Source organism: Sapajus apella, unplaced genomic scaffold, assembly GCF_009761245.1.
Source record: "Sapajus apella isolate SASKATOON/1434 unplaced genomic scaffold, GSC_monkey_1.0 scaffold44, whole genome shotgun sequence".
Classification (NCBI taxonomy): domain Eukaryota; kingdom Metazoa; phylum Chordata; class Mammalia; order Primates; family Cebidae; genus Sapajus; species Sapajus apella.
The window spans coordinates 10,379,556-10,406,663 of NW_022436984.1; the positions used below are offsets into that span (position 1 = coordinate 10,379,556).

A 27,108-nucleotide genomic window follows, 5' to 3' on the forward strand; every position below is an offset into this window, starting at 1 on the left:
ACACACACACACACACACACACACACACACACACACACACACACACACACACACACACACACTGGGTTAAAAACCAACAAACAGTACAATTACACCCAACCCAAAAGGTATGGAAGGAATGGAGTGACAGACGGGACGGAAAGGGCCTAGTTGTGAAAAACTTTACTAAGAACTTGAAATTAGTCAGATATTTTTAAACAGGGATATAACAGGATTACCATATTTGTGTTTTGGAAAATGAATTCTATGGATATGGAAGATGAATTAGAATACGGAAATACTAGAAGCAAGGAGGACAGTTAAGTTACTACAGTAGGGTGGCGGTGAATAGAGAGAAACTTTAAAAATGGTAAATTTTTTTCAGAATTATATTTTATACAGTATTTGAGGTTCCTCAGGATAGATGTTCCTAAGTCAACCTCAGATTATATACTATGTAAACTTGAAAATGTATATTAAATTTTATCATACATTAAGGAATGCTTTGATAAATCCACTGCTAGGTAAGTAATTCTTCTGTAACGTTAACAATTCAGTTTTACTTTTGGATCCTAAAGTGGGACTACTTAGAAAACCTGCAAAAATCATGCAAAGAAAATCATGTAAAATCATAATCTTTACTTGACAATTACAGGTAAAATGACAAGATATCTGGACTTGCATTAAAATAGCTCAAGGTGAAAAAGACTAACAAAAACATTAACTGTTAAAACTTGGGGCTGTATATAAAAGACACGAGTTTCTCTCTGAGTATATTTCAAATTTTCTTCAATAAACTTTTTAAAATTTCAAGCCAAAGAAATCCTTTTTTAAAATTTCTTAGTTCATTACACAAATAGTGCCATAACATCAAGAATAATCCCAAATTATTCCATAAACTTCAAAAGATATAAAACCAGAAACTCTTTTCCAGGAGCATCCCATTTACTTAAGGAAAAGAAAAAAAATATCTTCACTAGATTCAGCCAGTTTCTTATCTCTACTATCCTTCAGAGTCAAATTTCTTAAAAAAAAAAATAAGCAACTCTATTTGTTCCCAATTCATCCTTCTCAGCCCTCTATCCTCTATCTAGCTCACCTTCCTGCTGCCTTACTGAGGCTGCTGTAGTAAGGATACCAATAAGCTTCCAACTGGCAACTCCAAATGACTATTTTCAATATACAACTTACTTGGAGTCTACTTAGCATCTTCAATTATCGACGCCCTCCTTTAACTCACTTCCAAAACTACTCTCTTCTCCTTCCTTCTCTGTTTCTTTGTTGGCTCTTCTTCCTCTGCTTTTTCCTCAAGTATCTCTACTTCCTGTCACTCCTTCTAGTTCTCTGTTTCCACAATACTTGTTCTATCAACTACTTCTTTCACTTCATGCACAATAATACTGATGATTCCCAAGTATGTATCTCTAACCATGAGTCCCTCTCACATATCTGCTCTTTAATTCTTATTTTAATTCATTCAATATCTTTTTTTCTCCCAAAGATGCCTCTTACTGTTTACATCATTCGATATCTTCTAAAACTCTCTCATAATTCATACAGTCCTTCCTTCAAGCCAGAAACCTGGGAGTCATTCTCAAATTACCTTTCTCACTCACCTGCTGTACCATCTCCAAATTTTTATATCATCTTCAGATTTTATGGATTCTACTGAAAATCTTTTATAGTTGATGTGTCTCTATTTCAGCAGCTACTATATTATCATTTCTCATCTTAGACTATTACAATCTTTCTGCCTGTGTTTACAGATCTTTCCAGTCCACCCCTCACATTGAGGTGAGGTGATCTTTCTAAAATATATTTCATATACTATATCTTGCTTAAAACTGCCAAGTGCATAAAAACTAAATGCAGTATATATTTTCAGACTGGATCCTGGACCAGGAAAAAAAATGCTATGGAAATCATTATCAGAAGATCTGAATAGGCCTTGCAGTGGCTCACACCTATAATCCCAGCACTCTGGGAGGCAAGGCAGGTGGATCACCTGGGGTCAGGAATTCGAGACCAGCCTGACTAACATGGAGAAACCCTGTCTCTACTAAAAATACAAAATTAGCCGGGCATGGTGGTACATGTCTGTAATCCAAGCCACTCGGAAGGCTGAGGCAGGAGAATCGTTTGAACCCAGGAGGTGGAGGTTGCAGTGAGCCGAGATCGTGCCATTGCACTCCAGCCTGGGCACCAAGAGCAAAACTCCGTCTCAAAAAAAAAAAAAAAAAGAAAGAGGAAAGGAAGAAAAAAAAAAAGAAAAGAAAAAAAAGAAAAGAAAAGAGAAGAGAATATCTGAATATAGACTATATCAAATAACCGAATATCAATGTTAAACTTCTTTAATTTGATAATGTACTATTATAATTATATAAGGAAATGTCCTTGCTTTTAGGAAATATACACAGAGGTAGTTGGGGGCAAACTAACTAGCAAATGATTAAGGGGGAAAATGATACCTATAGAGAGAGAGTAAACACAATAAATCAAATACAGCAAACTGTTTTCAATTTGTGAATCTAGGTAAATGGTATACAAGATTCTTGCAACTCCTCTAGATAGTCTGAGATCATTTTAGATCAAATTTTTTTTTGGCTGGGCATAGTGACTCCTGTCTATAATCACAGCACTTTGAGAGGCTATGGCAGAAGGGTTGCTTGAGCCCAGGAGTTCCAGGACAGCCCTGGCAACAGGGCGAGACCTTGTCTCCCTAAAAAATTAAAAAATTATCTGTGTGAACTGGAGTATATCTGTATTCCCAGCCACTCAGGAGGCTGAAGTGGGAGGATCGCTTGTGGCTAGGTTGACACTGCAGTGAGCCACGATTGTGCCACTGCACTCCAGCCTGGGCAACAAAGCAAGACCCTGTTTCAAACAAACAAACAAAATTAAACCTACCATATTCCCTGTTATATGTAAGATAAAAGTCTGAACTCCTTGGTTAAGCTCTCTGTGATCTGACTCTTGCCTCCTTCTACCATTATCGGTCATCAAGTGAGAGGAGGACCAGAACCAACATCCTACTCTCCACACGAAATGATTACAAATTTCTGAACACACCAAACTGCTTTCTTCCACGTCAAACATGTTCTCTACTTCCTACACCTTGCCTGTCTGGCAAGCAATTTCTTATTCGATGCTATTTCAGCCTCACCTCCTCTAACTCTACCCTCCTTTCTACTTTCATCTTCCAGATGAAAATAACCACTCCCAGCCACACATGGTGGCTCATGCCTGTAATCCCAGCTCTTGGCGAGGCCGAGGCAGGCAGATCACTTAAGGTCAGGAGTTCGAGACCAGCTGGCCAATGTGGTGAAACCTACTATCTATTAAAAACACAAAAATGAGCCAGGCATGGTGGTGGGTGCCTATAATCTCAGCTACTCAGGAGAGTGAGGCAGGAGAATCACTTGAGCCCAGGAGGGGAGTGAGCCAAGACAACATCACTGCACTCCAGGTGGGGCAGCAAAGTGGCTCTGTTTGGAAAATAAAAATAAAAATAACCACTACGTTCTTTGTGACCTCAATATATCTTGTGCACTTCTACTGCCGTAGCACTTATACTTCACTGTACTTTTGTGGTTTGCAAGTCTGGATACACACACACCCCATCCCTGGTTACTTTAGTATTTATGTATTTTCAATTCTCCTGCCTTATAAGACAGTATAATGTACTGGTAAAAAGTACAGGCTTCAGAACCATACAGATTTAATGGATCAGAATCACAGCTCTACTACAGCTCCGCTACTCTTTCAAATTACTTAGTTTTTAAGTCTCAGGGGCTGATAACACAGTAGCCATCCAATAAATAGTTGTCGTAATTAATGTTACTATCGTCTCTCTTTGGTTAAGCCTGTAATTTAGACAGCTTAAACTCTCAAATACTCAGCAGTGCACAGCAGCTCATGTCTGTAATCCTAGCACTTTGGGAGGCTGAGGTGGTGAATTACCTGAGGTCAGGTATTCAAGACCATCCTGACCAATATCGTGAAGTCCCATCTCTACCAAAAACACAAAAAAAGTAGCCAGGCATGGTGGCATGCACCTGTAGGCCCGGCAACTCAGGAGGCTGAGACAGGAGAATTGCTTGAACTCACGAGGTGGAGACTGCAGTGAGCCAAGATCACGCCACTGCACTCCAGCCTGGACAACAGAATGGGACTTTGTCTTTAAAAAACAAAACAAAACAAAAAAAACCTTAAAGACTCCCAAATTATGTACTGTACTGTACTGTACGTATAGCCTACTCAATTTACGACCAAATTGTGTTACGACCGGTCTGTCGGAACCAATCGTGGTCGTAAGTCAAGCACTAGCTGTACTTTTAAAAATGGTTTCACTTTTAACGTCCCTAATACAGCTTTCCATCAACTTTCCCAAAGGATGAAAATCAACACCTATTTTTCACTAAGAGGTCAACCTACTTTCAATCTCTTACACCAATGAAAGATTCTACATGAAGATGAACACAAGTTCTAACAAAATTTTATTTCTTTCGCATGATTCATAACTATCATCTATTTATCTAATTGCATCTAAATGCTGTATTACTGCAAATATCCCTTTCACCAACTTCAAAAAGAGAAAAAACAAGCACCATTAAAAACAAAGAAGTAGCAAAATAGAAAATTCCAAATCACCTATAAGTACTTAGTTACCTAAAAAAAATAAACTGTCTCAGATTGTTGACGAAAAAAAATCCAAGGCACATTCATTAAAGCAAATAAACAACTCATGCAACTTCCAAAACTCTCACTCATGACCTATTTTCTTTTACTTGTGACCCAAATTTAGTTACTTAACTATCTTAGACACTAACAAAATAGAAAGGTAAGATAAGCTTCTGGAGAGAGAGTAACGACTGACAGCAAAGGAACAAAATATACACAAAAAGTCTATATAGAATCTCAACAGTCTGCTGGAGCCAATTTTTTTCTAAAGAAAATGCATCAAATTGAATAATATTAAATGACAGGAAAAGGAGCAAACTTTATAGAAATTTCCTTTACAAATCAAAAACTTTCAACTTTAAAATGAATGTGTATTGACAGTTCAGGGAGGACATCTGTTTCTTCAAAAAGGGCAGAGTAGGAAAACAAATGTTGCTAATTTTTTTAAAAAATCATATAAATCCGTTTTTTGATCATTATTATTCATAAGAAAATTAACATATTACAGTCATTCATACAAATGTTTACTACAGATACTCCTGAATTCAAGCAGTATTAACATTTAAATTTATTTTAGGAATGATGAAAAAATTATTCCTACATTTAAGAGAACACCATTTTGGCTGGTCACAGTGGCTTATGCCTGTAATCCTAGCACTTTGGGAAGCCAAGGTGGGCAGATGACCTAAAGTCGAGAGTTCGGACCAGACATAGAGAAAATACAAAATTAGCCGTGCATGGTGGTGCATGCCTGTAATCCCAGCTACTCGGGAGGCTGAGGCAGGAGAATCACTTGAACCCGGGAGGCAGAGGTTGTGGTGAGCTGAGATTGCGCCACTGCACTCCAGACTGGGCAACAAGATCGAAACTCGGTCTCAAAAAAAAGAACAGCATTTTTTATTTTACTGAATTACCTTTCCTGTTTAAGAGCATACTCCAACATTTTGATCCTCCTCACAAGATCCTTCTTCAAATTTTCTTGGCCCTTCCTTTCTCCCTGTAGGAAGGCGATCTGGGCCTAAGTAGGGGAGAGGAAGACAAAATTCAGTTTAGACCAAAAAAAAAAAAAAAAAAAATTTTTTTAAAACTCAGTAAAGAACTTGTGGAATTCAGAACAATTAGATGCAAATATATTTCCTTTACATATTTGTCACAAAGTATATAAAAATATAAAAATGCACTGACTGCAAGGGGGAAAAGGGATTTAAGTTAGAAAGCAGGGGGACGACGTCTATATGTATTTTACTTCAGACTAGGGATTTTACAACACATAGTCCATACTATCTAGGGTCTACAATCTATAACAACTAATACTGCTGGGCACGGTGGCTCACACCTGTAATCCCAACACTTTGGGAGGCTGAGGCAGGCAGATCATTTGAGGTCAAGAGTTTGAGACAAGCCTGGCCAACACAGTAAAACCCCATCTGTACTAAAAATACAAAAATGAGTGGGGCATGGTGGCACCTTGTAATCCCAGCTACTCCGGAAGCTGAGGCAGGAGGATCACTTGAACCCTGGAAGCGGAGGTTGGAGTGAGCCAAGATCATGTCACTGCACTCCATTCTGGGTGACAGAGTGAGACCCCATCTCAAAAAATAAAGTAAAATAAAACAACCCTAATATTAATGCAAATAAATGCAAGATGTACAGAATACTTTGATAAAGTGTTTGTCTTTTTGCCATCAACAGTATTTCTTTTTTATAAAGCGGGAAGGGGGAAAGTAAAGCCAGTTCTTAGAATCCCCTTGCACAAGCTTCATCATATATTTAAACTTTATATCAGATTCCTTAAGTGACTTTATTATGGACCTCCCCTACACACAGTAAACTGCTCCCTTTTCTCAGTCTCCATCCTTTTTCTCACCAGCCTTGAAATGTAATCCACAGAAAAAAAGAAAGTGAAAGTTGGGAAAAGGAAAACCAGAGACAATGGCCTTCTGCACATTCCTGCCCCCAACCCCAAGGAATTACTAAAACCCTAAATTTGAACATGAAACAAACTGTAAACAACTTTTAAAGTCAGTAAGACAGAGGGGTTAGGAAATACTGGCTCTCCAGAATATTAAAAGGACATTTACAATTGAAATACTATCTTTCACATGAGAAACTGAAACTATGTCACAAACACTACTTGTTAAAGTGACTCATAATACCTCTTATAAGTCATAAGGACCTCAAAACTAGCTAGAAATTTCACTCTCTCACATGTACCACCACCCCCTGTCTATTATATTGGCCCATTGAGACAGGTAACAATGTTATTTATATATCTACAGTGCTTCCTATGAAGTAAACAGTAACTTTACATTCAAGGATGACCTTGCCACATTCCTAAGGAATTGTGAGGACTGTCCAACTTAGGTTCAGCAAGGGAGCCATTAAACTTAATTCTCATTCAAAGATTTGTTTCTATTCAGTACCACAAGAAACATAAAATCCAACTTACCTAGTCTCTTATAACTGTCAAGATACAGGTAGTGTTAGGTTTTTGTTTTCATTTCAATGTGCTTTAAATTTTACATTTCAATTAAGAGAAGGATTGCATTTATGTTACTGAAATAAAAGTGGTCTGAAAACAATTCAATTGTTTTCAGAGGTAATGGCATCAAATATGCACAATACTCTTTTGAAATTATATATTCTGCAGTGGGATAATTATGTTACCTAACCAGAATAGTAATGACACATTTAAGGCTGACAAAAACGAAAGTCTTGTCAAAAGGAAATGACAGCCCAACTTGTCAGGCCAAAAATGCTTTGGCACAGAATTTTACATGCTCTTTAAAGTGACTTTAATAAAAGTAATAAGCTAATCAATGCAATCAAATATTGAAAATAACAACAGTGTCAATAATCAATTTTGTCCTTTCTATACTCTTTGGCTAGTTTCATATTTCTGCTACCATTATTCGTCCTGGATGATTCTGAAACTTCAGCTTATAGTACTCTAAAGTCTTTACTGTATATGTTCAACTTCAGGCATAAGAGAAATTACAATTAAAAGTATTATCAGAGGCTGGGCACAGTGGTTCAGCCCTGTAATTGCAGCACCTTGGGGGACCAAGGTGGGAGGATAACTTGAGCTCAGGAGTTTGAGGCTAGCCTGTGTAACATAGCAAGACCACGTCCCTACAAATAATTTTAAAAATCAACGAGGCATGGTGGCAGGTGTCTGTGGTCCCAGCTACTTGGAAGGCTGAGGCAGGAGAATCACCTGAGCCCAGGAGACCAAGGCTATAGTAAGCCATGATCATACCACCACACTCCAGAATGGGTAACAGAGTGAGACCTTTTTCAAAAAAAAAAAAAAAAAAAAAAAGTATCAGGACCAGGCATGGTGGCTAATGACTGTAATCCCAGAACTTTGGGAGACTGAGGTGAGAGGACTCCTTGAGGCTGGGAGTTTAAGTCCATCCTGGCCAATGTACCAAGACATCTCATTAAAAAATTAAAAATATAAAAAATAAAGTACAATCAAATTCCTCCTTTTCCATTAGATGATAAAGGTCAGTAATTTAATAATATGTGAGAAAACAGGCATTTACATGTCAGCTGTGGTGGTATAAACCAGTTTCACTTCATAGACAACAACCAGCAATATCCATCAAGTTTGTAAATGCACATACCCTTTAAACAATTTTAGAATGTTATCCTTCAAATATATATTTGTACACATGTGAAATTATATAATAAATGACTGATAAAACACAGACAAGAATATATATACAACCCAAATGAGCATCTAAAGAGGACAGGTTAAATAAATTATGAGTATAATTGAAAGAAAATTAGGACCTAAACTAAGACCTTTGAGAATAAAAACTATGATAATGTCAATCTTTTACCTTTTTTTCTCTACAGAAGTGGGAAGATAGAAACAAAAAGTCTCAAAACACATTCCAACATAAAAAAGCTAATTCCTTCTGTAAAACAATCTGAGTCAAAAACATAATACTTGGTATAAATTCTTACTCTTTCAAAATAAATGTTAAATTCCAGCTAAAAAATCTCCAGATATGGTAGTATACTGCTCTTTGAATTATTTAATTGAAAAGGAAGGGCGATGGTGGGAGACATAAAAGAAGAAAACAATGAAAGGAAGAAAAGAAGGGAAGGAAAAAAGGTAAAAAGAAAAAGAGGAAAATAGGTCAGGCACAGGGGCTCACACCAGCACTTTGAGAGGCTAAGGTGGGTGGGTGGATCACTTGAGGTCAGGAGTTTGAGATCAGCTTGGCCAACAAGGTGAAACCCCTTCTCCACTTAACATATAAAAATTAGCCAGGTGTGGTGGCAAGCACCTATAGTCCCACCTTCTTGGGAGGCTGAGGCAGGGGAATCGCTTGAACCCGGGAGGTGAAGGTTGCAGTGAGCCGAGACTGTGCCACTGCCCTCCAGCCAGGGCAACTGAGCAAGACTCCACACCCGGCTAATTGTTGTATTTTTAGTAGAGACAGGGTTTCACCATGTTGGTCAGGCTAGCCTCAAACTCCTGACTTCATGATCTGCCCACATTGCCCTCCCCAACTGCTGGGATTACAGGCGTGAGCCAGTGCGCTTGGCCTTATTAAAGCCATTTTAAATGACCTTGTACTCTTAAAAAGGGTTAGGATTCAAAATTGAAATCACCGAGAAGTATATTCAAAATGAAAAATACACAAAATTCTTGGGTTGGACACTTTTCAGTAGCTTTTCAGTCACTTGCTATGGAAAGTAAAGAGCATTCAATTTTACAAAAATCTAAAGTAAAATATAAAACTTGACTAATTTAAGGTTCTCATCTTTCAGTTTGAACACAAACTTCAAAGTAACGGAGGAAATATATAAGTAAAAGTTAATTATATGTTTTACTTAAGCTAAGAAACAGCGTACAATGAAGTTTCAATAATCTGCTTTATGTCTTAATGCCTTCTATAAACTACATCTATTCCCACTGAAAAGCTCTGGTTTATATCATGCTCTTAAATCCAGGCTGCTAGTTTTCTGCGGCACATAATCACTGCCTCTAGGCCTCTCTATTAAAGACAGTGTCATTATCAGGCTGGGTACGATATCTCATGCCAGTAATTCCAGCACTTTGGGAGGCCGAGGCAGGTGGATCACCTGAGGTCAGGAGTTCAAGACCGGTCTGACCAACATGGTGAAACCCTGTCTATACTAAAAATACAAAAATTAGTCGGGTATGGTGGCATGTGTCTGTAGTCCCAGCTACTCTGAATGCTGAGACAGGAGAACTGCTTTAAGTCGGTAGGTGGAAGTTGCAGTGAGCCGAGATCGTGCCACTGCACTCCAAAATGGGCACCAGAGAAAGACTGCCTCAAAAAAAGGTGTCATTATCATTTGGTGACATCAAACTTTGCCATCAGAGTCTCTCAGATGACTTATTAAAACATAATTGTTTAGGTTCTACCCTCAGAGTTGCTCATTAGGTAGGTCTGGAGTGGGGCCCAAGAATTTGCATTTCTAGTAAGTAGCCAGGTGATGCTAACGCTGCTGATCTGGGACCACACTTAGAGAGAAAAACAACTGATCTAAACCACTTGTAACACAGTTAGAAGGCCAAAAACACAAAACAAAACAAAAACCCCAAAATGGGAAATAGTCTGCTAAGGGGCAAGGAAAAGAGTCCCAGAGGCTGGGTGCGGTGGCCGTCGCCTATAATCCTAGTACTTTAGGAGGCCAAGGTGGACGAATCACTTGAGGTGAGGAGTTGAAAAACAGTATGGCCAACATGGTGAAACCCTGTCTCTACTGAAAATACAAAAAAATTAGCTGAGTCTGGTGGTGAGCGCCTGTAATCCCAGCTACTTGGACAGCTTAGGCAGAAGAACTGCTTGAACCCAGGAGGTAGAGGTTGCAGTGAGCCGAGACAGTGCCCCACTGTACTTGAGCCTGAGCGACATATCTCATAGTCCCAGAATCCTAACCCTTTTTTTTTTTTGGAGACGAGAGTTTTGTTCTTGTTGCCCAGGCTGGAGTACAATGGCATGATCTCGGGCACCCCAACCTCTGCCTCCCAGGATCCCTCCACCTCCCGGGTTCAAGAGATTCTCCTGCCTCAGCCCATCCAAGTATCTGGGATTACAGTTATGAGCCACCACACCTAGCTAATTTTGTATTTTTAGTAGAGACAGGGTTTCTCCACGTTGGTCAGGCTGGTGTTGAATTCCCAACCTTAGGTGTTCAGCCCGCCTCGTACTCCCAAAGTGCTGGGATTACAGGCGTGTGCTACCACACCTAGCCCCAGAACTTTACCTCTTTACTCTACAGAAGTATGGCATCTTACATAAGCCTTCAAGCTGACAGATGAGTACATACTAGTTGTTTGATTCTCTTCCAAATTTCTTATTTATGACTATACGTACTTTTGTCAGTCTCCTGAAAAAATAAAATCTACCAATATATTTCAGTTCAATCACATTTGGGAAATACCTATGGCCCATTAAGGTGTATCCTGCTGTAATGGAGAATACAGGAAAAACAAATCAAACCATGTTTCTACTCACAATGTACTTCCAATCTAGACAGGGTACAAGGCCCGCAAACATATGTTCACAAAAACAGCTAAGAAAAGATAGTGCAGTATTAATAGATGAGGATTCAAGTGATAGTCAAATATTCCTATTTGTTCATTTAACAGTATTAACTAAACACCTACTTTGTGCCAGGCACAGTTACTGGCACTGGGACTAAAGGAGTGACAAAACAAAACAGAGCTCACAATCCAGTGGATGAAATACACGTTGCCAAAGACGTAGCATATGTTATATTTACCTAGAACCAGCAATACAGTTGCAGGCAAAAACAGTTAAATATAAAAATAAACACAAAAAGCAATTGGATGCCTATTTAACTCTGGAGTCAAGTACAGAGCTGATGTTCAACTCAAAAATTGCTGCTTATTAATTAATTAATTTGAGACAGCTCTGTTGCCCAGGTTGGAGTGCAATAGTGCAATCATAGGCCTCGAAATCCTGAATTCAGGCAATTCTCCCAACTTGGGCTCCCAAGCAACTGGGACTATAGGTGCTCACCACCACATCTAGCCAATTTTAATTTTTTTGGTAGAGACAGGGTCTTGCTATGTTGCCAGGCTGGTTTCGAACTCCTAGCCTCAAGCAATCCTCTCACTTTGGCCTCCCAAAGTGCTGGAATTACATCCATGAGCCACTGCACCAGACCTAAAAACTGTATTTTAATCTGGTATTTATTTATTCTACAGCTAGTTTTACTTTTTTTTGAGATGGCGTCTCACTATGTCACCCACGCTGGAGTAGAGTGACGCAATCTTGGCTCACTGCAACCTCTGCCTGCTGGGTTCAAGCGATTCTCATGCCCCAGCCTCCTGAGGAGCTGGGATTACAGAAGTGCACCACGGCATCTGGCTAATTTTTGTATTTTTTAGTAGAGACAGGGTTTTACCATGTCGGCCAGGCTGGTCTCAAACTCCTGACCTCAGGTGATCTGCCTGCCTTGGCCTCCCAAAGCGCTGTAATTATAAGCATGAGCCACCACACCCAGCCTAGTTTTACATTTTAACAAACTAGAAGTCTCCTGAAATTTTCTTAATAAGTAAAATTACTGTACCATTTTATTTATCTATTGCTACTTTTCAAAAAAAGATAAGATGTGAAACTATGGATTATACTGAAAATAAAGATAAATTTTATGTTTTTTAGAAATGAAGGTCTCTCTCCACTGCTAGGTTAGGAGTGCAGTGGCATGATCATAGTTCACTACAGCCTTGAACTCCTTGGGCTCAAGTGATCCTTTTAGATAACATTTTACCTCTGAAATGCTATAGGAGATAGTGGTAGATTCTTTCACAATCTCTCTATTCCTAAATGTAAGATTACAAATATAGATTTTTGTATACAGAAAACCTTCAATTGCCCAAATTCTCATTTAAAGTACAAAATTAATTACACCACATTATCACCTTATGGCAGCATATAAATAAATGTACATCAGTGGGTTTCTTGAGATCCCAAAGGCTCCCTCAGGACTCGAATCAGTCAGTTAAATTCCCACAGCACATCTTCCTATCTTTCAAATCTTTTTCTTTAAGACGAAGTCTCGCTCTGTTGCCAGGTGGCTGGAGTGCAGTGGCATGATCTCGGGTTACTGCAACCTCCACATCCTGGATTCAAACGATTCTCTTGTCTCAGCCCCCTGAGTAGCTGGGATTACAGCCGCGCATTACCACGTCTGGCTGATTTTTGTATTTTTAGTAGAGACGGGGTTTCACCCTGCTGGTCAGGCTGGTCTTGAATTCCTGACCTCGTGATCTGCCTGCCTCAGCCTCCCAAAGTGCTGGGATTACAGGCATGAGACACCATGTCTGGCTCAAATCTTTATACATGTTCCTGATGCTTCCTCAAAGAACTAGAAATAAAGTTCCATTTCTTTTTTAATTTACATACACACACATATTTTATATATATATGCAGTCAGCCCTCCATATCCATGTGTTCTACATCTGCAGATTCTAGCAACCATCTATCAAAAACATTCAACACCATAAAAAATTGTTTTAATATAGCATAATACTATTTACACAGCATTTACATTGTATTACGTATTATAAATAATCTAGAGATGATTTAAAGTATATGGGAGGGTGTGCACAGTTTATATAGAAACACATTATATTTAAAAATTGGAACTTGAGCATCCACAGTTTTTTGTATTGGTTGGGGGAGTTCCCGGAACCAATCCCCTACAGACATCAAAGAATGACTGTATGTATGTACATAAACACATATGTAGAAGAAAGAAGTGAAAGAATAAAATATCAATCAAAGGAGGATTCTTGTAGATTTACAGTATGAGAGAATATGACATCATAGATTTAACATTCATGATTACCCCTGTTTTGAGAGCCACCCAGAAGATACTTGGTTAAGGCAATGAAGAAGCTAGAGATCCAATCTAGAGGCTAAATGCATGAGTCTAGCCTAACACCAAACATTTGTTTTTGGAAATTTTATTTTGAGACAGGGTCTTCTTTTCTTGACAAGATTGGAGTGCAATGGCACAATTACAGCTCACTGCAGCCTTGACCTCCTGGTCTCAGGCAATTCTCCTGCCTCAGCCTCTCAAGGAGCTGGGCCCACAGGTGTGTGCCGCCATGCCCAACAAAGCATTTGTATGAAAGTTAAAAGGTAATACCTCTAAACAGTTTAAGAAAAAAAACTGAATCCATTAATGTAATATGCCCCTTGCCCCCGACAAAGAAAGAAAAATGTAAGGACTAAGAAAATGACAGCTCTTAACCAGAAAAAAATTGTTCTATATCCTCCAACCAAAACTCACTAAACTAATTCAGCAAATGCTCCAACCTGATCAAAAGGGATTCAAGTGAAATAAAACTTTCACTGAAGTTGAAAAGAATATTAACTTGTAGAATATGTGTACATATAAGAAACACACAACTCTCAATGGAAATACAATTCAGAGAAAGTAAGGATTCCACAAAAAGATGTCTTAATCTTAAAATCTGAGGATTTACAGAGCTCTCAGAAAGTATTACTCGCAAAAGGCAAGTCTTCAATAATTTATGATTTTATTTATAGTTAGCTCCAAAGGAGTTTTAAACATGTTTTAAACCAATACAATTATCTGTTGATAGGTATATAATCTCTAAAAACATATTCTTCTACAGGCAACACTTCTCATATTTAAAATATTCAGTCTCTATGTATAAATTATGAATCTACATCTTTTTTTTTTTTTTTTTTTGAAAAAAGTTTAGCTCTCATTGCAGTCTAGAGTGCAATGGCGCGAGCTCGGCTCACCGCAACCTCTACCTCCCAGGTTCACGCGATTCTCCTGCTTCAACCTCCTGAGTAGCTGGGATTACACGCATGTGACAACATGCAGAGCGAATTTTGTATTTTTAGTAGAGATGGGGTTTCTTCATGTTGGTCAGGCTGGTCTCAAACTCCTAACCTCAGGTGATCAGCCCATCTTGGCCTTCCAAAGTGCTGGGATTACAGGCTTGAGCCACTACACCCAGCATGAATCTATGTATCTTAAGGAACTGTATAAAACCCAAACTCTTCCCAATGGAATAATGCTATCCACAATCTTTTCCCAACCCCTCTTTCTAGCTTTGTCTTCCACATCGCTATTCACACATCATATGCTCCAATTGAAGTAGACAATTAGGCTGGGCACAGTGGCTCACGCCTGTAATGCCAGCACTTTGAGAGGCCTAGGCAGATGGATCGCTTACGCTAAGGAATTTGAGTCCAGCCATGAGCAACATAGTGAAACCCTGTCTCTACTAAAAATACAAAAATTAGGTGTGGTGGCATAAGCCTGTAGCCCCAGCTACTCAGGAGACTGAGGCACAAGAATCGCTTGAACCCGGGAGGCAGAGGTACACCACCACTGCACTCTAGCCCGGGCAACAAAGCGAGACCCTGTCTCAAAAAAAAAAAGGGGGACGGGCGGGGAGGATGCTGGGCAACGGAAGGAACTAAACTCATAATTTTTTTTTCTTTTGGAGACAGCGTCTCATTCTGTCGCCCAAGCTGGAGTGCAGTGGCATGATCTCAGCTCACTGCAACCTCTCACTCCCTGGTTCAAGCGATTCTCCTGCCTCAGCCTCCAGAGCAGCTGCGATTACAGGCACACGACACTACACCCAGTTCATTTTTGTATTTTTAGTAGAGACGGGGTTTCACCATGTTGGCCAGGCTGGTCTCAAACTCCTGACCTAGGTGATCCGCCTGTCTCGGCCTCCCAAAGTGCTGGCATTACAGGTGTGAGCCACTGCATCTAGCCCCCAGACAGGTTTTAACAACATTGGCCATCTAGGTTCTTTCTCTCAGGACAAACAATTGGAAAACCATTTTCTGGAAAACAAAATAAACCTAAGGGAAAAAAAAATTAAATATGACATCCAGGGATCTTTCAACAAAAAAGCCAATTCACCTAAATCACATCATCCAACAGTGATGGCCTGAACATACGTTAGGGAAGCCTCCATGTTAATACACCTAGTCCACAAATAGAGGGCTTCCCATCACTTTCTTAATGCCACATTCTTAAAAATGGTCCACTGTTGACCCCATAAGCATTTAAGAAAAGGCTCTATCTACCAAGAGACAAAAACAAAAAGAGGATGAAAGGAACACAAAGAAAACAGGCAATACAGATACAGAACAAAACTTCAAAAGATCTCTAATATTTTCAGAGAAATAATATCTAACATCAAAATTAGAATAAAAGGCAAAGAAAATAGAGGTAAAGATAAGAAAACAACAGAATCAAACAAAAGGTCCAACATCCAATTAATAATTCCAGAGAGAGGGCCGGGCGCGGTGGCTCAAGCCTGTAATCCCAGCACTTTGGGAGGCCGAGGCGGGTGGATCACGAGGTCAAGAGATCGAGACCATCCTGGTCAACATGGTGAAACCCCGTCTCTACTAAAAATACAAAAAATTAGCTGGGCATGGTGGCGCGTGCCTGTAATCCCAGCTACTCAGGAGGCTGAGGCAGGAGAATTGCCTGAACCCAGGAGGCGGAGGTTGCGGTGAGCCGAGATCGCGCCATTGCACTCCAGCCTGGGTAACATGAGTGAAACTCCGTCTCAAAAAAAAAAAAAATAATAATAATAATAATAATTCCAGAGAGAGATAGCAGAGAAAATCAAGAAAAGAATATCAAAAAATAATTTCAAAAAAAATTTTCCAGAACTGTAGGACAAATAAATCTACTACTATGCAACACAACAAATGAAATGTACGGGGGCAGGCAAGGGGCACAAAGCATATCATCCTGAAACTTAAATCAGTGATAAAAAGCTTCCAAAAGTGGAAAAATAGGACAGACATAAACAATCAAGAATCAAAATAATACTGAAGCTGCAATAAAATGAACCAATATATTCAGATTATATCGAACATGGAGTTCTGTCAATCATTTTGAGACATATGAATTTTCAAAACAGTTACTTCCTATATACCTGTTCTCAAGAGACTAATGATATCATTAAAATGAAAGAATAAATGAAAAAGAAAACATGGGATCCAGGAAATAAGAGTCCTAACAACAGAGAGAAGCAAAAGGAAGTTCTAAAGAAACAGCTGGACCCCAAGCCTAAATATTAATAACAAGTAGCCTACATTCAAGTACAGCAGGAACCTCTAGGAATAACAGATTTTACAAGGTGAGGAGAAAGGACTAAGAAATTATTTGATAAGGTCAACCACATATAAATTTGTATTAAAAGATTACTGAAGTAGTGCAATGTAAAAAAAAAAAACCTAAACCAAAAGAAAAAATGAGATAATCATTAACTGTGGGAAAACCAAAAAGTTCCAAAGGAAAGGGAACACTCAAAGTGTATTAACTGGCTGCCTTAGAAGTAACTAGTACTTACATATATTTACATAATAATGTACATATTAACTTTTTTAAATGGTGTGATTTAACGCTATTGAGACAATGTGGGGAAAGGAAGTAGGGCAGAGAAGTGAAAGGGGATAACATAGCTAAATCCTCATCAACCATAACACAAAGCTGGTAGATAATACTTAAAACTGACAAAAGGTCAATAGCATAATATGGTTTTGAAATATGAGATGAATAACAGAAATGGCAGCTAAGAGTTAAAATGGTTAACTCTGAGAAGTATACTTGGAGACAGAAAATGGTACATAGAAGGAATAGATGTTTTTCATCACAAAGCCCTTCAGCACTATTTGCCTTGAAGTATGTGCATGTATTACTCTGACAAAAATTAAAATTAAATTTGACAATGTATCAATGATTGGTAGAGCCAGGCATTGGGGGATTCCATTTGAAGTGAATAGTGAACAGTTAACTTCTTTAAAAGACAAACTGTATCTTATTCTAGACCCCCAGTGCCTGGCAAAGTTTCTGACACAAAATCACTATTTGGTAAGCATTTGCTGAACAGAATAAAAGTAAATAAAACAGGCTTCAAAAAGTGATTTAAAATAGTATAATAACTAAAAGTATATTAAATAAGAAGTAATATACTACGGAAAGATCATGATACAGTGTTTACTAGGACAAAAAGGAATGATTGTGAAAAGAATTTGAATCCATTCATATTCTAACCAATATACTGTAATAAAATCCATTCATTCATTCATTTACTGAATAGCTACCATGTATCAAAACCTTGTTTAAGCATTTGGGTCATATCTCCACCACAGTCCAATTTTTCACTGAACTTATAATCTACATAAAATACTAATGGTTTAATTTTTAAAAGTACTTTTTACATTCTTTTTTTTTTTTTTTTTTTTCTCTTTTTTTGAGACGGAGTTTCACTCTTGTTACCCAGGCTAGAGTGCAATGGCGCGATCTTGGCTCACCGCAACCTCCGCCTCCTGGGTTCAGGCAATTCTCCTGCCTCAGCCTCCTGAGTAGCTGGGATTACAGGCACGCGCCACCATGCCCAGCTAATTTTTTGTATTTTTAGTAGAGACGGGGTTTCACCATGTTGACCAGGATGGTCTCGATCTCTTGACCTCGTGATCCACCCGCCTCGGCCTCCCAAAGTGCTGGGATTACAGGCTTGAGCCACCGCGCCCGGCCTTTACATTCTTATAGAACTAGTATAACCCTTTCTGACAACTAAAGAAATGAAGACTCTAATCAGAGTTAGGATATATGGAGTAAACATATTCAAATACGAGGTATTTTACATAAGATGTACTTCAAAGGAAAATAGAAGAAATGTAAGAGAAACAGTTAATAAAAGGTTACCTTTTAAAAAGGTGAATACTAGTCAATATTAAAAAACACAATAACCAGATTCTACTCAGAAACAAATGGCAGGAGACTGATGAAGAACCATGAAAATATATAGAGCTGAATAATCACATGGAAAACTGCAGTCTAATTAGTAATAAAAAAAAATTATCACAGTTGAAAATATTAATAGTTGGTGAAGCTGAGTAAAAAGTTTCCTGTATTCTTCTTGAAATTTTTCTGTAATTATGAAAATTTTTTGTCTTAAAAAAAGTAAATTAGGCTGGGCACTATAGCTCACACCTGTAATCCAAGCACTTTGGGAGACAAGGGAGGTGGAATGCTAGAAAGACCAAGATTTTGAGACACACCTGGACAACATGGCAAAATCTCCTCTCTACAAACAATACAAACATTTAGCTGGACATGGTGGCATGTACCCGTAGTCCCAGCTACTCAGGGAGACTGAGATGGGAGGATGACCTGAGCCCAGGGAGGCTGAGGCTGCAGTGAGCAATTGATCCTGCCACTGCACTCTAGCCTGAGCAAGAGTAAGATGAGGTCAAGAGATCGAGACCAACCTGGCCAACATGGTGAAACCCCGTCTCTACTAACAATACAAAAATTAGCTGGGCGTGGTAGTGTGTGCCTGTAGTCCCAGCTACTCAGGAGGCTGAGGCAGGAGACTTGCTTGAACCTGGCAGGTGGAGGTTGCAGTGAGCCGAGACTGTGCCACTGCACTCCAGCCTGGTGCCTGGTGACAAAGTGAGACTCTGTCTCAAAAAAAAAAAGAGTAAGATGATGTCTCAAAACAAAACAAAGTAAATTAAAATGATAAAACCCAATGTTCATAGGCAGATGAATTACATATACAGATTTATATATTGTTGGTGGCAATGCAAGTTAGTTGAATCTCTTCTGCAAAAGAGGACTATAAAGCTACATGCAGACTCTATGATCTCGTCATTTTGCCTTGGGAAATACAACCCAAGAACACCAGCCCCTTTCTTCACATCCCTCTCCACCCCATAAAAAAGCAATGTGCAAAACTGTTAAACAACATGCTCTATTTTAGCTTCTATTTTTATCATCTAAATGATTTCCTTTGAATTTCCCTTTCAATGCATTTTTCCACATGAACAGAATCATGGTGCAAAATTTTATGGCTTATTTTCTTAGGCAAACATTATAATTTTTATTTTTTATTTTTATTTTTTGAGATGAAGTCTCACTCTTGTCACCCAAGCTGGAGTACAATGGCGAGATCTCAGCTCACTATAACCTCCGCCTCCCGGGTACAAGCGATTCTCCTGCCTGAGCCTCCCGAGTAATTGGGATTACAGGTGTCCGCTACCATGCTCAGTTTTTTTGTTTGTTTGTTTTTGTTTTGTATTTTTAGTAGAGACAGGGTTTCACCATGTTGGCCTAGCTGGTCTGGAACTCCTGAGCTTGGGTGATCACCCCCCTCAGCTTCCCAAAATGCTGGAATTACAGGTGTGAGCCACCGTGCCCAGTCCTATTATTTTTATACTATCATTTTTACTGGTTGTATTAGAAGTCTTCGAGTAGATTTACCATAACTTACTTAACCACTGTTGTAGACGTTGTGGGCTGGCTATTCAAAGTACATATTCCCAAGCTCCTTCTCACTTGTAGCTTCCCACTACAGAATCTGGTACACCAAGGGTCTGCTTTGTTATATTCTACTGTGGCCAAACATGGCTATGTAACCAATGAGAGATACATGTATGTCTGCTGGGGATAGGGAGAAGACATTTTTGGGAAAGCTTATCACTCACTGATAAAGGAGACTTACTCCAAAAATAACACAAACAAACCTTTTTGTTGCTTTTCACTGTGGTCTTAATGTCTGTAGCTACAGCAATTTTTTTTTTTTTTTTTTAAGACAGAGTCTTGCTCTGTCACCAGGGTGGAGTGCAGTGGCGCAATCTCGGCTCACTGCAGCCTCCACCTCCTGGGTTCAAGCGATTCTTCCGCCTCAGCCTCCTGAGTAGCTGGGACCACAGGCACCTGCCCCCACGTCTGGCTAATTTTTTTTTTTTTTTTAGTAAAGACGGGCTTTCACCATGTTGGCCAGGATGGTCTCCATCTCTTGACCTCATGATGTGCCCGCCTCGGCCTCCCAAAGTGCTGGGATTACAGGCGTGAGCCACCGCGCCCCGCCTTTTTTTTTTTTTTTTTTTTTTTTTTTTTTTAAAAGAGACCGCGTCCCGCTATGTTGCCCAGGCTGGAGTGCAGTGGCTATTCACAGGCGCAATCCCACTACTGATAACACGGGAGTTTCAACCTGCTCCATTTCCGACCTGGGCCGGTTTACCCCTCCTTAGACAACCTGGTGGTCACCCGCTCCCAGGAGATCACCATATTGATGCTGAACTTCGTGCGGACGCCCGATCAGCATAGCGCACTACAGCACAGAATTTCTGGGCTCAAGCGATCTTCCATCTCAGCCTCCCGAGTAGCTGGGACTACAGGCACGCGCCACCTAGCCCAGCAGCTACAGCAATCTTATACTCATAATGTACCACCACCACCACCCACCCACCCCCCCACACACACACACACACATACAATAAGCAACACAGTGGTGATGAAGGATGGCAGATGAGAAAGAAAAAAAACAAGTTTCTTTATGTCATTACTGAGCCACTTCACCAGCCCTAGACTACCCATATTTTCCTCATGTAAAAATGACAAAAATATCATGTAAAATGAGAAAAATGTAAAAATGAAAAAAATACCATGTAAAACTGAGAAAAATATCACCTCTAATTGTTAAGTCACTGTTAAAAGGGTATACCAGCAGCCAAAAGCATTCCTAACTGATATCCATTCCACTATAGTTGAACATTTAGGTTGTTTGTAATTTTTCCCTATTACAAAATCATTTGCCAACAATGCTCTTCGTGTATATAGAATTTTAATGCTTTTTAAAAATATTTCCCAAGGATAGACTACCATAAGTGGGATTAACAGGTCAAAATATAACTATTTCATATCTCTTAATAGATACTGACCAATTGACAATACCATGAATAAGGTATGAGAGTAAAGTTCTAACATATCTATCTCCCTCAGTACTGGGTGTTAGCATCATTTTTTTTTCTTTTGAGATGGAGTCTATCTGTTGCCCAGGCTGGATTGTAGGGGTGTAATCCTGGCTTGCTGCAACCTCCCACTCCCAGGTTCAAGCAATTCTTGTGACTCAGCCTCCTGAGTAGCTGGGTTTACAGGCATGCAGAACCACATCCAGCTAATTTTTGAATTTTTGGTAGAGACGGGGTTTCACCATGTTGGCCAGGCTAGTCTCGAACTACTGACCTCAAGTGATTCGTCCTCCTCAGCCTCACGAAGTGCTGGGATTACAGGTGTGAGCCACCATGCCCAGCCATTTTTTTAAAAAAATTAGAAATATATATTACTTTAATGTATACTTCTTTGATGATGATTATTAACACTATTCTGTCACATATTTACTACTGCCCTACCAAAAACCCACACAAATACTCAAAAAGAGAATTCAGTAAACTATATTTTGATTGATTTTTTAAAATTCTTGCTAGTCATTAAAAACGTACTATAGAATGAGTAAAAAATCCAAACTTTACATAAACATATAAAGCAAAAACTGAGAGGCCGACCTCTTTATCCTCATCCTGCTCCCTAGAGGTAATCAGTGTGAACAACTGCTGAATTCCCTTCTGAACTTTCTTTTTTTTTTTTGAGAAGGAGTCTCCCACTGTCACTCGGGCTGGAGTGCAATGGTGGAATCTCAACCTCCACCTCCTGAGGCAATTCTCCTGCCTCAGCCTCCCGAGTAGCTGGGATTACAGGCACATACCACCATGCCCAGCTAATTTTTTTTATTTTCAGTGGAGACAGGGTTTCACTATGTTGGCCAGCCTGGTCTTGAACTCCTGACCTCATGATCAGTCTGCCTCAGCCTCCCAAAGTGTTGGGATTATAGGCATGAGCCACCGTGCCCAGCCTGAACTTTCTCGTATGAAGAGAAATATAAGCAACAACACCTATTTTGGTTATATAATTATTAAAAATAAGTACAGGGACTACAACTATACATATATAAAAATATGTAAGAGTAACGAAAAATTTTTTGAGCTCTTATTAATGTTATACTGTTCTAAGTATTATATTTATTAACTCATTTCATTGTCACACAAAAACAGAAGACACAGAACAGTTAAAATAGGCTGAGCATGGTGGCTCACGCCTGTAATCCCAGCACTTTGGGAGGCCGAAGCAGGCAGATCACCTAAGGTCAGGAGTTCAAGACCAGCCTGGCCAACATGGTGAAACCCCATCTCTACTTAAAATACAAAAATATTAGCTAGGCATGGTGGATGGCACCAGTAATCCCAGCTACTTGGGAGGCTGAGGCAGGAGAATCGCTTGAACTTGGGAGGCAGAGGTTTCAGTGAGCTGAGATTGTGCCACTGCACTCCAGCCTAGTCAACAAGAATGGAAACTGGGTCTCAAAAAATAAAATACAAATTCATATTTAAAACATGTATATACACACTAACAAAGAGTTGAAAATATAGATGCTAGAGTTAAATTTTTATTAAGATGTTTTTGTCTTATACATAATATACAAAAGCAATGCAGATATAATGAAAAAGAGGTTATAAGGAAGGAAAGATTGATATCTAAATTCATACATTGTTGATTTGCCATCAAGGTGGACACTCCTCATAGGCAGGACACTCCTCACCAGCAGATATAATGAAAAATGGTTATAAGGAAGCAAAGATAGGTATCTAAGTTCATACATTGTTGACTTGCCATCAGTGTGGACACTCCTCATAGGCAGGAGGAAATATATGGCTCCAGTTCTAAGAGTTTTCAGGATATTTGGTAATCTCACATAATCAATTAAATTTTTTGTACATACAAACAAAGTAATGTGTAAGAGAATAACATAGACAAAGTATTATCTTCTAAAAAGTAAATCTATTACATTATCCTAGTACAAACACAAATCCCAACAACTTCATTTAACTTACAAGTACAGATTTATCTTTAATAAAATTATCATTCTGTTTTCTGTTAAAACTGTAACACTAACCTGAAAAATTGCCAAAAATAAATCATAGAACAAAAAAGAAAACTGCTCCAATTTGTAAATATACATAGCAGAGGATTTCAATAAAGGACAGAAAGACATCCCGTGCTATTAGATGGAATACAAAGAAACAAGCAGTTCAGAGAGGAGGAAACCCAAAAGGCTAACACATTATGGAAGTAATACCTAAATTCAGTCATAATCGGAGAAATGCATATTAATTTAAGTAGGAGATACAACTTTAAATTTATCAGACTAGCAAGAAGTAGAATGCTAGATAATGCCAAGTGTTAACAGCAATATGGGATCACATACTGCAAATGGGAATGTAGACCAGAGCAGTCATTCTGGAAAGAAATGTGCAGTACTTAGTCAAATCAAGTGTGTACATATCCAACAAACCAGCAATTTTTGTATTTAGTAATATGTCAAAGAAATTCTCAAACAGTTAAAAGTACTGGATTTAATATATATAAAACATCACAGCTGGATCTTTAAAAAAAGAAAAATGGCACGATTTGATTTTTATAAATAAATAATACATGTGTAGGAAAAACAATATTTTTATAAAGATATATTAAAAAAAAACAGAAGGGAAACAAATATAAGAGGAATGGAGATAAAAATGGATAAGTAAATTAAACAACAGAGAAACTGTGTGCAGACCAATGACAATGTGCCATAAACTATGAGAACTTAATTCTCTGCACCTGAGTTCAAAATAACATTATCAAAAATACATAATGACTTTATGTTTAAGAATGCAGAAGCAAAACTCCTAAATAAAATATTAACAAAGCAAATACAGTATATCAAAAGCATATCAAAAGAAAAATACTGCAGGACCAACTTTATTTCATTAGTAGGTTAAATGAGAAAAAACACATTATCTTAGATACAAAAAATCAATTCACAAAAGTCAGCGTCTATTAGTGTTAGCATCTCTTAGAAAACTAGAAACACTTTTAACATGCCACATAGTAATTCTTGGAAAATGATAAATACTAAACAGTTATACAGTTTTCATGTAACTTTAAATTTTTTTCCCTTCTTTTTTTTATTCTTCTTTGACCAGATCTCACGAAATAAATTTTTTTTAAGGAAAAACCCTATCGCATGACCATCATGATACAAAGCTCTAGAATTAATAGCCAATACTAGAAAAAGAGAGTTATAAATACTGGAAAGGGCCAGGCGTGGTGGCGCAAGCCTGTAATCCCAGCACTTTGGGAGGCCGAGGCGGGTGGGTCACAAGATCAAGAGATCGAGACCATCCTGGTCAACACGGTGAAACCCCGTCTCTACTAAAAATACAAAAAATTAGCTGGGCATGGTGGCGCGTGCCTGTAATCCCAGCTACTCAGGAGGCTGAGGCAGGAGAACTGCCTGAACCCAGGAGGCGGAGGTTGCGGTGAGCCGAGATCGCGCCATTGCACTCCAGCCTGGGTAACAAGAGCGAAACTCCGTCCCAAAAAAAAACACCGGAAATATTTGCAGTTCATTTTTTTCTACCGAAAACATCAAAACAAGTATTTCTACAAGGTGACTAAATGACTTTGCACACAGAAGCAGAGCTCTCCCATGTGTGGGAAATAACCAGTTAGAGATAAAATGGGAAAAGATCCCACTCACACAAGTAATAAAACCTACAAATTATTTACTTTATTCCTAGGTATTTAAGTACAGGATGTCTCTTAAAGAATTAAGAAAAATCTTGTTTAAGATTTGAAATGTAAAGATCCCAATTATTACCAAGGTAAATGCAAGTTCAGTAAAAATCCCACTTGTGGGTGTATACATAAAATCTGATATATGCTAAATTGTTAATAGAATTTATCTCTAAACAGTAGGTTTGTAAAAAGGAATGGAGAGAGGCTGAGGTACTTTCTATTTTGTATATTTATGTATATACTGTGTTTTGTATATACATGTATTTTTATTATAAATAAATCATTTCTTCTAAATGTAAAATTTAGACAGTGTCTAAAAATAAAATGTAAATTTAACTCAATTCCAAATAAAAACTAAAACTGTTTCTTTTTTGTAAAAAAGTTGATAGTTTCAAGTCAATAATTCATGTTCCAAATCTTGCCCCCAATTCACATTATACCAAACTTACAAAAACATTTTTTCAAAATCAATATAAATAAATTCCTTAACTAGGAAGGACAAGTTTTAGTAAAACTTTTACTAATAACTACCGGACTTTCAACTATCACAATATTAGTTGCCTGCTAAAAATAATATACAAAATTAAATCAAAATGTCAAAGCAATAATTTTCATGCAAACAGTCTAAAAACAAAAAACATCACAGGCCAGGCACAGTGGCTCATGCCTGTAATCCCAGCACTTCTGGAGGCCAAGGCAGGTGGATCACAAGGTGAGGAGATCAAGGCTATCCTAGCCAACATAGTGAAGCCCCATCTCTACTAAAAATACAAAAATTGGCTGGGCGTGGTGGCGCATGACTGTAATCCCAGCTACTCAGGAGGCTGAGGCAGGAGAATCACTTGAATCAGGGAGTTGGAAGTTGCAGTCAGCCAAGACCATGCCACTGCACCAGCCTGGAGACAGAGCGAGATTCTGTCTCAAAAAAAAAAAAAAAAAAAAAAAAGACATCACAAAGTAAATACCATAAAATACTAGATATATGTAAAAATATTCAAGATAAATTAATCATTTAAATACTAAGAACCTACAAATTCCTACCTTTGTTACCAAAAAAGCCAATGACTATAAATTAATTTTTCTTGATAACTCAGGACTATATACATGTAATTACTAAACTGTGTTCTACAAAATTCCATGTAGAACTGTGTTCTACAAAAATGCAATGTCCTTTGACAGAGAAAGCACTGAGTGGGAGTTGGGAAATTCCTACTCCTGGTTTTCTCACAAATATGTGCAACCTTATTGAAGTTAGTTAACTTTTCTGAGCAACCTCAGTTCCCTCAACTACAAATTAAAGCGTTTAACATTCTGTCATGATATGGAACTAAAATGGCATGTGGAAAACAGGTAGGTACTGATCCCAAGACAGTAAATATATATTTTTTAATACTTCTATTTATTTAATTGCATTCTGCTTATTTGTATCCTTTTCATGGGACACTAAGGGTATGGAGTTGAAGTAACATCTTCCAAGGCAGTATTACTTTGGCTACTTATAAAAAATTACTAAATCAAAAATAAAATAACCATCTTCCAAAACATTTCCCCTCATCCTACAGAATGATCATCCGCTCCTCTATAGTTATTAGTGGACCTTCCTTTCTTTTTTTTTTTGGTGACAGAGCCTCACTCTGTTGCCCAGGCCGGAGTGCAGTGGTGCAATCTGGGCTCACTGCAACCTCTGCCTCCTGGGTTCAAGCGATTCTTGTGCCTCAGCCTCCCAAGGAGCTGGAATTACAGGTCTCTCCAAGTGCTGGAATTACAGGCATGAGCCACCATATCTGGCCAGTTATCACTCTATTCTGATCAGCCAAAAAGGTGTCATCTATTTTTTTTACCTGCACTGTTAGCCAAGAAATTTGGACTTCAGTGTTAAATTTGGACACAATTTTAACAACATTTACAACATATACTGTGATAGGTGTTGAAGATCATTTT

The 27,108-nt window shown here is 38.5% G+C and overlaps 1 protein-coding gene across 3 annotated transcripts in view; it reads right to left on the reverse strand.

Moving 5' to 3' along the window:
• Positions 1-27,108, reverse strand: part of STRN (striatin) — a 136,099-nt gene that overhangs the window by 89,837 nt on the left and 19,154 nt on the right. For all 3 annotated transcript variants that reach the window (XM_032239305.1, XM_032239307.1, XM_032239306.1), the window contains exon 2: positions 5,574-5,677. In XM_032239305.1, coding sequence (XP_032095196.1) covers positions 5,574-5,677 — 104 coding nt within the window. The remainder of the gene's footprint in view (positions 1-5,573; positions 5,678-27,108) is intronic.